We start from the raw sequence: 14384 nt of genomic DNA on the forward strand, positions 1-14384 counted from the left end.
ATTATCTGGGACACACTGGGAATATCCATTTTGGGAAGTGTGGCCACCAATATATTTATGAAAACGTTTGCCTCTCTACAGGAAGAATTCGGACTACTTCAGTTCCTATTCTTCCAGTTATCTCCAACTCAGCCATGCACTTAAACAATATCTGAATTCTTTTGAGGAGCTCCCTGAATTCAGTGCTCCGGAGGCAAATATCACCATAACCCCCCATTCCAGACAAAACAAAAATCATGAACATACAAATCACTAGTCATCCACACCCCACATACACCCGGCAGTTTAGAAAAGACTGTAAAGAAGACATTGGCGCAATTGAGAATGAAGGCTGGCACAATGCTTTGATGTCCTCTAAAGAAATTGGAATCTCAGTGTATTATAGGCTAATCCAATTGAAATACTTACATCTTATTTTTCTATACAAAGAAGAAACTCTGGGCTATGAGAAGAGAAGCATCTTCTATTTGTCGAAGACTCAATGAGGGAAGGGAGTATTTTCAGTATTCTGGCTGGGGATGTCGAGTGTTGTAGAACTACTTGCGGGAGATAGAAGATATCCTCTTGAAATGTATATAATGTCCAATTATCCTCTCTACACAAATGGCACAATTAAATATTGAGCTCTAATAGGTACATGAAAATCCTTATTAGAAGAGGACATACATTTGCAAAAAAAAAAAAAGAGGGCTCAATCATGGAGAACGAATGAGTGGGGCTTGACCGCTGTAGGATGCTAGAGTAACAAGTGTATGAAAATGGAGGATCCCCACAGAAACCGGCTCACCTTTGGTGACAGTGGCAGCAGTATGATACCCCCCAATAGTTGAACAAGACCAGTGTTTAACCTCTGGACTAAATATTTTAATACAAAATTGGAATGTGTCTGATATTTGATCAGGTATGAATATGGTTTCCCGTTGTGGGTCTTATTTTCTTTAATGCATTTTCTCTTCAATTTTAGTGGCTGTATGATTAAAACCATTAATGGAATATATTCTAAACAAATCCAGCATTATGGAGCAGAGTCTGTGATCTTGAGATGTCTGTCCCCACCCCCAAGTAATAATTCGCACTCTATCCCATTTACAGTGTCACACACATGTACGTTTGTGAGGAAAGGTATGGTCGTAAGTCACAAAACGTATGTGTCTGCAGTCAGTCTCACCACCCTTTAGTGTTAGTAACTCGGATTTAGCTGCGTCTCTTTCTGTATTGCAAAGGGACTGCTCTGTCTGGGTGTAAAATGCACCTGCTTTGCATGTCCACCACTGCCTCCTCTCCAACGCTCTCGCAAGACTCATGAAGAATTTCCAGTCACACAGCAGCCATTATGCAGCTCGATTTCAGGATCTACTTTTAAACTTCAAGCTGTAGCTGTATTTTGAAAGAGCCACAGTGTGCTTGGTTAAGTAAGCTAGATTGTGTACTGGAATAATCCATCTGGAGAACTTTTTAAAAACACACATCATCTAAGGAAGCAGCTCCTAAATGTATTGCATGCCTTCACAAAAGATTTGCAGCAGTGTAATGTTGCTATAGCAAACTCCTACTTTATACCTGCCACAGTATTTTAAGCACCCTCTTTTAATATCAGATTGGTTGGCAGTTTGGTTCTGTTAGATGTAGTCTATAACGATGGAAGACATAGCAGTACAGGGCTGAGCTGTAGGTTTGAGAGTCCAGTGCTGAATTGTACGTCTGAGGTCGCCGGATGAAATATGCAGTGGCACTTGGTGACCTGCAGTTGAAATACACTTTGGTTTCTTTGTTCGAAATCTTAAATCTTGTATTTTATTTGACATTATTTGGTGTATTTTTCCACTCCGTCCCTTCCCTAGGTGACTTTGTGATTCTGTTGAATGCTGGAATGAGTATCCAGCAAGCCCTCTTCTTCAATTTCATCTCCGCCTGCTGCTGCTACCTCGGACTGGCCTTTGGGATCCTTGCTGGCAGCCACTTCTCGGCCAACTGGATCTTTGCGCTGGCTGGTGGCATGTTTCTTTACATCGCACTGGCAGACATGGTGAGTTGACATTTCCTCTGGAGAGTAGAGAATGTGCTCTGAAAGTGGCCATTTTGGGAGGGTATGACATCAATAACAAACTTTTCTTTTCTAAATTCCTTGCACATTCCATGTGCTTCCGGTGCCCAACACTAAACTGGAACTGTTAGTCTCGTCATCATTGTCATCCCACACTTGGTGATTATTCACCAGTGATTTGTTACTTATCTAGTTGTGGTGATTTATTTAACTACAAAGAAAAAATATTTAGTAATGTGTATTGTGACAGAACCGCAGAATATCTTCCAAAGTCTGACATTACTGTTCATCCTAAATAGTGGATTGAGCCTTCTTTTATCCTGGGTCACAAATCCTGATAAGGGCCAGTGTTCAATGCGCACTCTAGATACACAAAATATGCTTTTCTTTCTTTTTGAAACTAAACACACGCTATAGGAACGTCTGTGTGCATTATGGAGTTATAATAAATATATTGCAGAGATTGGCGAGGCACCTTCTGCTTTCGCTCTGGGAAATACTCCGTATGGTTTCCAATCTAATTTCTTACGCGTTTCCGGTCTCTCCTACTTTCCCGCCTTCTGGCGTTATACACTGAGAAGGCAGACCAGGGGTTGTGATCTCAAAAGCGGACCAGCCCATGGACTGCTGCTCCTTGAACAGGCCTGTTTCCCTTCGTAACACTGATGTCATGGTGTTCACAAAGGTCTTGGTTGCCCTTCTCAGTCGGACCCTACCTTACCCGATCCACCCGGATCAATGTGAATTCTTGCCAAACTGGAGCATCCGCCACTGTATTGGCAGAGTATATGTGGCTCTATCCTAGGCCCACCATATCAACAGCCCTATAGTTCTACTCCTAATAGATTTTGAGAAGGCCTTCAGTGCCATTGCCTGGGTCTTTTTTGGTGGCGACACTACAGAGGGCAGGTCTCTGGCTTTCCTTCTGCAGACATCTTGGCCTCCTGCAAGGCCTCTACACCATCCCAACTGCCCTGGTTAAGGTTAAACGGACTCTCTGGCCTACCTTTCCAATCTGCAGAGGCTCTCGCCAGAGCTGCCTCCTCTCCCTTCTCCTCGCCGCTATCGTGCTTCACTCGTTGTGACACTCAGGTGCTGGAACGGTCCTGGGGAGGGGTCCAGAGGAGCAACTAGCCCTATACGCTGATGGTATTATGCTGTTCTTGGAGGACCCACAGTAGCTGGGACCTGGATTCTTGGAGATTCTCAGTCTTTATGGAGAGGCCTGTGTGCTCAGAGTTAACAAATCTAAATCCCTGTGGATCTAGTTAACGGAAATGCTAGGGGATATTCTTGGCTGGTGCATCGCAGTTCCACTCAACTATCCCCTGATGGCCGGGCTAAATAGAGATCTGCAACGATGTAGCCGGCTACCCTTGAATCCACTAGGGTGGGTAGCCCTGTTTAAAACGATTAGTCTTCTGCACTTCTTTGAACTTCCCCCACCCATCCCTAGGAAGTGGTTTCAGGCGCTGGCTTGGAAGGTTGCTGCCTTTCTCTGGGCGGACGGTCCCCAGCGCATAGCCTTTGTCATTGGCCAACACTCTCCCTATGATGGAAGGCTGGGAATAGCAGACTTCTAGGGTTATTATCTGGCTGCACAACTGGTGACAATCAATAATTGGTTTAATTGTGGATAAAAGATTCTTTAAATCGGTGGCATTGACTCTGCTGGGCCTTGATGGTCTCCTGGGCCTGCTTTATGGGGCCCAACCCACCCAAACACTTCTGACTGTACAGTGGTGACCTTGTGCTGGAGGGTGGCACTTTGATTCATAAAATGGGACCCCAAACTCACTGGGATGATCCAGTTGTGGCGAGGAACGTGGTTACAGCGCATTGCTGGCTTGCAAGGTTTTGGGTGGTGGGACTGAATAAGGATTACTCTCCTGGGGGAGGCTTGGCGAGGTGACACCATGCTATTGTTCCAGGACACAAGAGCAGTACCTGCTCTCCCGCACACAATTTCATCAATACCTGCATTTGTGCAACCCCCTCCTGGCGTAGGTCCCAATGGGCACACAAATTCCAGAATGTATCCCTCTTGAAGCTAAGATCTTGATGGGAGGACTAGGAAAGGGAGCCCTCTCTAGGATTCTATGGCTCTCTAGTCATTAATGCTCCCGACCACTTCCAAGGGTTGCATCTGGGGTGGGGGTCCTTGATGATGACTGGCGTGAGGCCATACTGGCCCCTAGGGAAATTTTTATCACTTCATTTCTCCGCATGCTCTATCTTAACTATCTACACCTCACCTGTGTGACCCCTCAGCGGCTACAACACGCTGGCAGAACCTGTCAGCCCAGTGCGTACTGCTCCTGGTAGAAGCTGACTTCTTTCACATGGTCTGGTCCTGTCCCGCACTGACCCCCTTCTCGGACGGGACAGGAAGAGAGCTCTCTATCATCCTGGGTTGCCAGATTGACCTTACCCCCTGGATTGCATTGTTGGGTCTATTAGAAGAGGTTGGGGGATGGAGGAGGTAATGGACCTTTATTGGGGTGACCACAATGGTACAAAAAAAGCATAACACCCTCCTTTTTAAAGTACCAAAAACAACAATGAAAACAGATACAATCCAAAATCTATAGCAACCACCTTTAATGCAAAAAAAATATATTACACCTACCCTCCTATGATCAATTCATAACAAAATCAATACTATTCACTGTAAATCATACAGAAATCATCAACAACACAACATAAATATACAAATACACAGACTAAGGTCAAGACAAACATTCAACATCACACTCTAAACAAATCCCGACATACACATTTGACAAATATTCAACATATAACATAGATAATTTGATGAATATAACATATATCACATATTACTACAATATAACAATACCATATTTGGCAAATATATATATATTAACGGAATCAGAAGTCTCTGTCTATAATAAATCCTTCATATAAATCTTAAACAAGCTCTTTTAGAAATTATAAAAAAAACAAAAAACTCCTTAGTTCTTGAAAGTAGCACAAGATCCCAGTGTTGCCAGTTCTTCAAATGATTGGAATTCAATGTTCTATCAAAAGATCAATATACATAAAATTCTCCATAATCAACTTTGGTACTCCCATATCATAATCCACTTTGGTATTCCAATGCCTTGGTATTCCAATGACCACAATGGTGGCCAATCATAACATTGCCCACAAATGGAAGTCCCCAGATACCCAATTAATGTGCGGAATGGAGTTGACTGGTGTGCTGCCAGGAAAAGCCGGTTTACGAAGCATGGGGTTGCCCTCAAACACGATAATCTGGAACAAGTGGTGGGACTACCATGGACTAGATGTGGGCTCTTGATTTATGTAAAATGGATATATGCCTGCTGCCTAAATGTGTTTAACTGGTCATACTGTGTGGTAATACTGTGGCAAAAATCAATAAAATTGGTTATCAAAAAAAATATATTGCACAAACCCATCAAACTATTAACCTAGAAATATGCAGAATGGGATGCTCACAATTCCTTTGTATGTACATGAATTAGAAGTGAATGAAAGATCATTCATATTTTGAAATAGTGATCACCAAATGCTGCATGGTAAGCACCATCATTTTCAGGGCAAAACATGTGATAGGTGCTATTTATTGCACCCAATAACTTCCGACCCTTGCAGTACCAGATTTCATCACGACCAATTAATATTGCACCCTTGTCTGGATCAATCATAACAAGGGCCTAAATGTTTTGATACTTTATTTTTTATCAAAACCTGGGCACTTCAGCAGAGTATTGCAGGATCAGTCCTGCAACCACAAATAGGGGGTGATGGTGGTCAGATAGGGAGGTACATTGAGAGGTGCTGTCCGAAATAGCTCTTTAGGCTGAGGAACTTGCTTATTGTATGTAAGTCTCATTTTTTACCATGCCCTTTGTCCTGCCAGCTCCATTCAATGCTTCCCTTGACCTAATAGTCGCCCTCTTCTAGCTTTGTAGTTTAGTTAGACATTCCCACCTTTACCATCACCTTTGCATCTCAACATCAAAAAACTGGAAACCAGCTGCTGCTTGCAGGAACATAGTGGGAAAGAATAGTGTGCTGATGCTTCCCTGGATTGTATCACTCATTTGCAACCATATCTGGGAAGAGAAAGAAGTAGCTTGCTGAAGAGCAGTTTCCATAAGTATGTTTGAGTGATCTGATTCTTCAGGAAATTGGGCCATTTGAACAGGGCAGTTTACATTGGCCCAGCAGGCATACCACTGAACACTCTGTCAAAAGAAGTGGGTGTGCAGGGTGAAAAGGAGGTAAATTAGAGGAGGAGAAAGGGGTCAAGGAGAATGATGTTTGTGGGTAGGATGGAACAATCATCTGTACAGATGCTGATACTCTTCTGACACCTGTATAACAATTGTAATGATGCTAAATAAATTTAATTAAAAAAAAAAAAGTTAGATGAAATGAGTTCCTATATCAAGTCCAGGGTTCAGACCTGACAACTGTCGGTCATCTCATACGTTGAAGTTTAAATGGAAGTGTAAACAGAAGAAGGCAAAGCTGGACCTAATCCCACCACTTTATCTGAAGAGAAGTTGTGAGGGTGTCAAGCTGCTACTATTTTGCTCCTGGTCTTTGATTGAAGTGCCGAACCAACAGTTGATACTGATGTGCTTGGAGTTCCCTTGGCGATGCTGTAGGAAGTCTTTAGTACGGATGTGCATCATATTTTTAGCACTGCTCTGGCTCTGTCTAGTGTGCCTTTGGGTCCCAAGGATCCACAGAGCTTCCACTCTAGCTACTACCAGTGGATCTGTTTTCGGTGCTGTCTGATACCTGGAAACCACCTCATGTTCTGCACAAACTCTGTTGCCAACTTCCATTTCGGCACCAAACCCAGCACCAGTCCCTTCTCTGTTTATGCTGGACCAGACATCGCTGATCGCGGGGGCAAGAGTGAGGCCCTCTCCCAGACGTCACTGTCCGACCCAGACTGATGTTATTCTCTGACTCCACTCCTGCTCACCCAGTGTCAGTCAGACAAACACTCCCTCTACAACTGACCTGGGCTCAATTGCTCCATCAGCTTTTCGGTTCCAACTTTAACCAGAGCTTGCCACTACTAGGAGATGGTTATGAGGATAATTTGCCCACTTTGCAAGAGGCCAGTGGGCATGATACTTCCCCGATACAGTGTTAAATTGCCCACCAATGGAAGAGTACTTCCTCTGCTGTAGTCAGCAGACGTGCTGCTGTGGACCTGCATTCACATATTCTTTCTGTTGAGATTCAAACAAATGTGCGTACTGAAATTCTACAGCATGGGATCACTTCTTTTGAGCCCTTATTACCGTTCAGTGAAACCCTAACTGATACTCTAAAGGGCACTTGGTCTAAACCTTGTTCTTGCTCACCAGCGAACAGGCAGGTGGCCCGACGCCACTGACCAGTGCCTAGCAACCTTGGTTTTCTTGTACCGCATCCTAAACCTGAGTTTGGTGGCTCAAACTTCCATCAAGCAAGGTGAATTCTAATTTGTTTCCCATGACACCCCACCCCCCCTTTTGGCAGGAAATTAAAAAGGGAGGGGGGAAAGATTAAGACCTTTTGCAAATGTTTGTTCACTTCGGTCAGCCTTCCCTTAAGGTTGACCAATGCAAGTTACCTCTTAGGCCGTTATACATACACCATCTGGGAGATAGCTAGCTAGGTCTTGTTGACCGTCCCAGAAGAGTTTAGGGCCTACTTGACTCATACCATTCAAGGTGGTCAGGCTGCAGCCAAATATGTGATATGGGCTGGTCTGAATACTACTGATTGTTTGTCGCGAGAAATCCGAACTAGTGGGGTGCTCCGATGCCAAGCGTAGATGAATTCCACAGGCTTTTGTGGAGATATGCAGGCATCTGTTGTGGATATGCCTTTTGACAAATCCTGACATTTTGGCAAAAAATGCTTATTCTGTCCTGGAGCACTTCAAGGAAAGCTGGGTCACGGTGTGCTCTTTGCCCTTTTGACCCATGCCAGACAATTTTCCTATCAGCTTTGGGCCTTGTAAAAGCCATTCCAGAGGTTTGATGCAAGTGTAGCTGCAGGCCCCCCTCACTCTGAAGTCACCTCAGCACTTTTGTGTCTGGGAGTGGGGATCAGGCAGACAAAGTGAGGTCTCAAGGGGCACTGGTCTTCACAGTTCCTCCCCTTGTGACATCAGCTTGCAAACCACTTTAGCTTGCCCTTAGTGGTGCACAGCCATCCAGTGGAAGACAGGATCCGACACTGTCTCTCAGGGTGGCGGTCCAACACCTCCAACAGATTGGTCTTCCAGATCGTCAGCGGAAACACCAGTGGAACACCTTTATATCTTGTTGCAGGAGGTGCGAGATCTATATCCAAAGGAGTCATCTAGAAGTTCTGTGCCTCTGAACTAGGGAAGGGATTTGAATTCTGCTATTTGCTTGTGCCGATGAGGATGGGGGCCTCATCCTAGTTTAGATCTATGTCCTCTAAATGCCTTACAGTGGAAGGAAAGATTCAAAATGCTCATGCAAGCCCAGGTTCTGTCTGCCCTAGATCCAGGTGACTGAATGGTAGCACTGGACCTGCCGGACATGTTCTACATATACCCGTCTTGCAGATGTTACTTGTGGTTCGCCAGAAGCACTTTCAATTTGCCTTTCTCTCCTTCAGCTTCACCAGCGCCCGTCAGGTGTTCATGAAAGCAGTGGCCTTGGTTAATGCCCATCTTTGCAGGTTGCGGTACCAATTTTCCCGTACACTGATGACTGGCTGCCCAGTCCGTTGAGGACCACTTCCAGACAATGGTGAACCTCCTAACATCATTAGAGTTCTTGATCAACATGTTAAAGTTACACCTAACTCCTTTGTATAGGCTTAGTTTCATAGGAGCTGTCTAGGATACAGAACACTTCAGGGCCTTCTTTCCAACAGAATAAGTCCAGGACAGCCTTGGACCTGGGTGTAAATGAGTGGTTCTAATGCTTCTTGTCCTGTTGCGTCTTGCGCCTCAACTATGCCACGTGGCGCATGTAGGGTCTGCAGGGGAATCTGATATCTCAGTGGTCCTAGCACCAAGGATGCCTATTGAATTCCATCCACATTTTGGAGCAGAACGTGAAGGATTTGCAATGGTGGCTGCTCAACCACAGTTGGATTAGTGGCAAACCTCCCTCCTTGCCCCAACCAGAGCTGACGGTGGTCACTGATGCATCCCTGCTGGGTTGGGGGCGTGATCTGGGAGAAAACACACCCCACATCAGTCTAATGGAGTTACACGCCATTCACCTGGTGTTGAGGGCCTTCCTACCGTCCACCAAGGGGAGGCTGGAACAGGCATTCGTGGACCACACTCCACTGTGTCGATCTGTGTTAGAAATGGGGTCTCTAGTTGGCAGTGGTTTGCACCCTGTCCAAGTAGGGACCCTCACTTTAGTCTGGGTAGGGGAGCCACACTGCTAAGTTAACCCCTGCTCACCCTCTTGGTAATTTGGCTCAAGCAGTGAGGCTTATCGCAGAGGCAATGTGTAAGGTATTTGTACACTCACACAGTGAAAACACCACAACTTTATCTGAGTAAAACAAGACCAGAACGACAAAAATCCAACATACACAAGTCAAAATATATATATTTTTTTAAAGTTTAAGCAAGTCTTAATCCATAGGAATCAATTGATGTCTCTCTTTAGCACAAATTACCTGGGATAAGTCAAACACAAAGACAAAGCGGGCCACAGGGGAGGTGAGGTGCTGGAAAAGCAAACCATTGCGTCGCTTTCTTACTGTGCAGGGGAGGTGATGCATTGATTATCTCCTCACAGGTGAGGCAATGCATCAGTTCCTTAATGGCAGGTGAGGTGATGTGTCAAATCTTTCCTCGCTGGTGAGATGATGCGTTGGTTCCTTACAGAGAGGGGAGGTGATGTTGATTATTTCCAGACAGGAAAGACGATGTGTCAATTTCCAGACACAAAGCCTCAGTTTCTTACTGTGGTGCGGGATTGATGACAAATTGATGCCCATGGACGATGCGTGGAAAATCCAGACGCGCTGTGACGATTCTGTAGACGCAGCAACGATTTTTGAGCCGCAAGACAGGCGCTGCGTCGATTGTGCAGGCATTACATCATCATTTTTTTATTTATTTTTTAACTGCGATATAGGTGCTGCGTCGATTCTTCCAGCACTTTGATTGAGGATTTTCTATTTCAAATCACCAGCTTACACTTCCAAGGGCCCAGGGACTGGAGTTTGCACCCCCTTGAAAGTCAGAACTCTCAGCAGAAGAGCCCAGGGACTGGCAGATGAAGTCTTTGATGTCCCTGATACTTCTTAACAGAAGGCATACTCAGTCCAAGTCCTTGGAGAACATTTGGAAGCAGGATGTAGAAAGCCAAGCCAAGTCCTTTCACTCCTAGGACCGAAGCAGCGAGCAGTAGGCAAGCACAACATAGCAAGAGGCAGAGTTGCAGTCCCTCCTACAGCATCCAGCTCTTCTCCGTGGCAGAATGTCCTCAGTCCATAAAGGTTCTAAAAATGGGGTGTCAGAGATCCAGTACTTACACCCATTTCTATCTTTGAAGTAGGCAAACTTCAAAGATAAGTCTTTGTAGTGCACAAGACCTTGCCTTTCCCTGTCCTGGGCCCAGACACACATCAAGGGGTTGGAGACTGCTTTGTGTGAGGACAGGCACAGCCCTATTCAGGTGCTAGTTTCGGCTCCTCCCACCACTGTAGCTCAGGAAGATTCATCAGCCTGGTGATGGGCCATCGGGATATACAGGGCACACCTCCGCTCCCTTTGTGTGGCTTTCTAGAGTGAACACACAAACAGCCTGTCATCCTGACCCAGACGTATGTTCAGCAGACGGGCTGAGGCACAGAATGGTTAAGCAAGTAAATGCCCACTTTCCAAAAATGGTATTTTCAAACTTAAAATTGTGAGTTCAGAGACCCCAAACTCCAAATCTCCATCTGCTCCCATTGGGAAATTACACTTAAAAGACATTTCAAGGCAAACCCCATGTTACTTTGTGGGATAGATAGGACTTGCAAATAGTAAAAACCGAATTTAGCAATATTTCACTATCAGGACATGTAAAATACACCAGTACATGCCCTACCTTCTAAATACACTGCACCCTGCCCATGGGGCTGCCTTTGGCCTACTTTAGGGGTGACTTACATGTAGTGAAAGGGAAGGTCTGGGCCAGGTAAGTGGGTGCACTTGCCAGGTCAAAATGGCAGTTTACAGCTGCATACACAGACACTGCAGTGGCAGGTCTGAGATGTTTACAGGGCTACTCGTGTGGATGACACAATCAGTGCTGCAGGCCCGCTAGTAGCATTTGACTTGCAGACCCTGGGCACACCTGTTGCACTAGACTAGGGACTTACTAGTAAATCAGATATGTCAATCACGGATAAACCAATCACCAATATACTTTAGACAGAGAGCATATGCACTTTAGCACTGGTTAGCAGAGGTAAAGTGCCTAGAGCCCTAAAGCCAACAAAAACAGGTCAGAAAAAATAGGAGGTAGAAGGCAAAAGGTTTAGGGATAACACTGCAAAAAGGGCCAGGTCCAACATTCTGCAACAAGCAGGGTGAAGTGGGGTGCTGAATCCTATACCATGAGTCTATGCACCTCTGGAGTTGGCTGGGGTGTCAGGGCATCTCTCTGATTGTAAACCGCCTCATAATATCTTTAAACGCTGGGGTGAAATAGACAAGCCGGCGATGTCTCACTGGTCATGAATGGCAGTTACACCCTGAGATGGCACTGGGCATCTTCTAAAGGGAAAATCCTGGCTATGTTTTTCACCACAGACAAGAACATGCAGTGTCCAAACGTTTGTTGGAGTTTCCAAGCAAGCTTTCTCTAGAAGATGCATGTGACTCCCCTAAATATTTCTGCAGTCTCGCTAATTACCATGTAGATTGCCTTATGCATGTGAACAGCAGCTCAGCAACTCCACATAACTGGGTTTATGCACTAAGATAGATTCTTACTCAATCCCACCTCACTGGCTGCATGCACAACTTCTGTTGGGTTCATTCCCTTGTAGTTTCTCATTGATGTTATTTGCAAGAATTGTGTGATGATCATGCTTTTTCTGTTCTTCTTTAACCTCTGTCCCCATTGTTTCTGCAGTTCCCAGAAATGAATGAGGTCAGTAAGGAGGATGAGCGCAACGGACGTGCATTGACTGCCTTTGCAATACAGAATGCTGGTCTGCTGACAGGATTTACCATAATGCTGCTACTCACAATGTACTCTGGGCAGATCCAAATAGTATAGCCTCACTGACTGTCAGAGTGGTGGGTCCCCCATCTCCTCACCCGGGGACTGAGGATGTCACCAGCCTGTGATTTGAAGATCACCTAATGACTCTAGCGAGCAAGGGGCATTATTGCTCCAGATCCAGAAGATCTCATTAACATTCCTTGAGAATTAACCTGAAATTACAGACTTTTCGTGGTGAACTCTAAGGAACAAACCAAGCACATCACTGCAAAACCAGCACCTTCCAGGCAAGACCAGTGTGTAAGATGAACATCTGCTCCAGGACGTGTCAGTCACTAGATCTTCATCATGACCTCTCATCCTCAAGCCCTCTTTCCTGGTATTGGCCCTGGTATGACTTCTTCCAGATAACTAGCTCAAAGAGCAGTTGAACACTGACTAACTGCCATGGGGAGGCGAGGAACGGGTCACTGATCTTCTTGAGCAGGCTCAGTGTTTTCCAGTGACTTTCATGGTGCATTGAATTGCTGAATGCTGCTGTTGAAAACCCTCCTAGTTTCTGTTGTAATTCAGATGTAGTCAGGCATTTTAAATTGTTAAGCTGCTAAAATGAAAGGGGGGTGGGGGGGGGCAAATACCATTCATTTTTGCCTTCATTTTCCTGAGGATTTCAGAACATTGCCTGAGATAGGTGCTAATCTATAGAATGGTCTCTTGTATGTCAGAATTAGATCTGGGCTTTGTGTAGGAAGAATAGATGGTCTTCTGTCTGTCTGGAAAATTGTGATGAGAGATTTAGGGGTTTTGTGGCAATGGTTGTTAGGGCATGGGGTGCTTAGTCTTGGTAAGTGGAACAAATGTGGCTGACATCAACCCTCGATCCCCTTTCTCTCTGGGTCTGTGACCCCAGGTGGAGTGGTTTCCTAGAGCCAGACTCCACCCTTTTCTTATGCGTATTTGGTGCATCCCTGTGTCTCACATTATTGGCACATTTCATGTGGTGCTAACAACAAAAGAAAGGGGACCGGGAGTGTTGATGGTCCAGTGTACGATCTCCCAACAATAGTAACTAAATAAAGGTACACTGTTCCAAGAGAAAAAATGGAAAATGAAAACAGGGAAGACCTGTAATCTCAGGAGCGAGAACCCTCAAGCATCACTCTGGATGACTAGCATCATCATCGGGAAAAGCTGCTCGCTAGGCCGGCGCTGCAATGCCTATTGGGCACCCCGAAGTGGGGGCTCTCAGCCGACTTTTTAGGATAGTGACTGAAAAGTTAAACTATGCAAAACAAGGGTGCTGTGAGTCACCACCAGAAATAAAGAAAGAGGTTTAAAATTGGTTATTCATCCGTTAAACTCCATCATTTAATCAGTCTAATATAACAAGGATGAAGACCAAGGTTTTGAAAGTAAAGTAGAGGATTATGCTCAAAAACCTTTCAAAAATTTAATTAAATGTAGTAGAGTGTCCTAACCGTTAAAAGGAACCTCTACGATATGGTCGACATGTTTCGCGTCTATTGGTCCATCCAGATCCATTGACGCTTCATCAGGACCTACGTAACTAGATAACAGACCTCTTTAAAGTGTGTATCATCGATAAAGATACAAGAAGACCGGTCACTTACTTAAGTTGACTGGTAATACAGGTACCCACCACCTACTCGAGAACAGGCTCCATAGGTAAAGCGTCTCTGGGACTCAAGGTGACAATAATCAGTCACTGGTCCTGTAGTGGGACCTACCCTCGGAGACAGCCACCCGGAACATGTCAACCATATTGTAGAGGTTCCTTTTAACGGTTAGGACACTCTACTACATTTAGTTAAATAAAACTATGTTTTTAACCTTGGTCTTCATCCTTGTTATATTAGACTGATTAAATGATGGAGTTTAACGGATGAATAACCAATTTTAAACCTCTTTCTTTATTTCTGGTGGTGACTCACAGCACCCTTGTTTTGCATAGTTTAACTTTTCAGTCACTATCCTAAAAAGTCGGCTGAGAGCCCCCACTTCGGGGTGCCCACTAGGCATTGCAGCGCCGGCCTAGCGAGGAGCTTTTCCCAATGATGATGCTAGTCATCCAGAGTGATGCTTGAGGGTTCTCGCTC

General features: G+C 45.0%; 1 protein-coding gene across 5 annotated transcripts in view; it reads left to right on the plus strand.

Moving 5' to 3' along the window:
* The window catches only part of SLC39A14 (solute carrier family 39 member 14), a 138790-nt gene extending 125358 nt beyond the window's left edge, over positions 1 to 13432 (plus strand). For all 5 annotated transcript variants that reach the window (XM_069214028.1, XM_069214026.1, XM_069214025.1 and 2 more), the window contains 2 exons: positions 1842 to 2026; positions 12175 to 13432. In XM_069214028.1, coding sequence (XP_069070129.1) covers positions 1842 to 2026; positions 12175 to 12321 — 332 coding nt within the window. In that variant the 3' untranslated portion in view covers positions 12322 to 13432. The remainder of the gene's footprint in view (positions 1 to 1841; positions 2027 to 12174) is intronic.
* Positions 13433 to 14384: the final 952 nt, after the last annotated feature.

Source organism: Pleurodeles waltl, chromosome 11 (genome assembly GCF_031143425.1).
Source record: "Pleurodeles waltl isolate 20211129_DDA chromosome 11, aPleWal1.hap1.20221129, whole genome shotgun sequence".
Lineage (NCBI taxonomy): Eukaryota > Metazoa > Chordata > Amphibia > Caudata > Salamandridae > Pleurodeles > Pleurodeles waltl.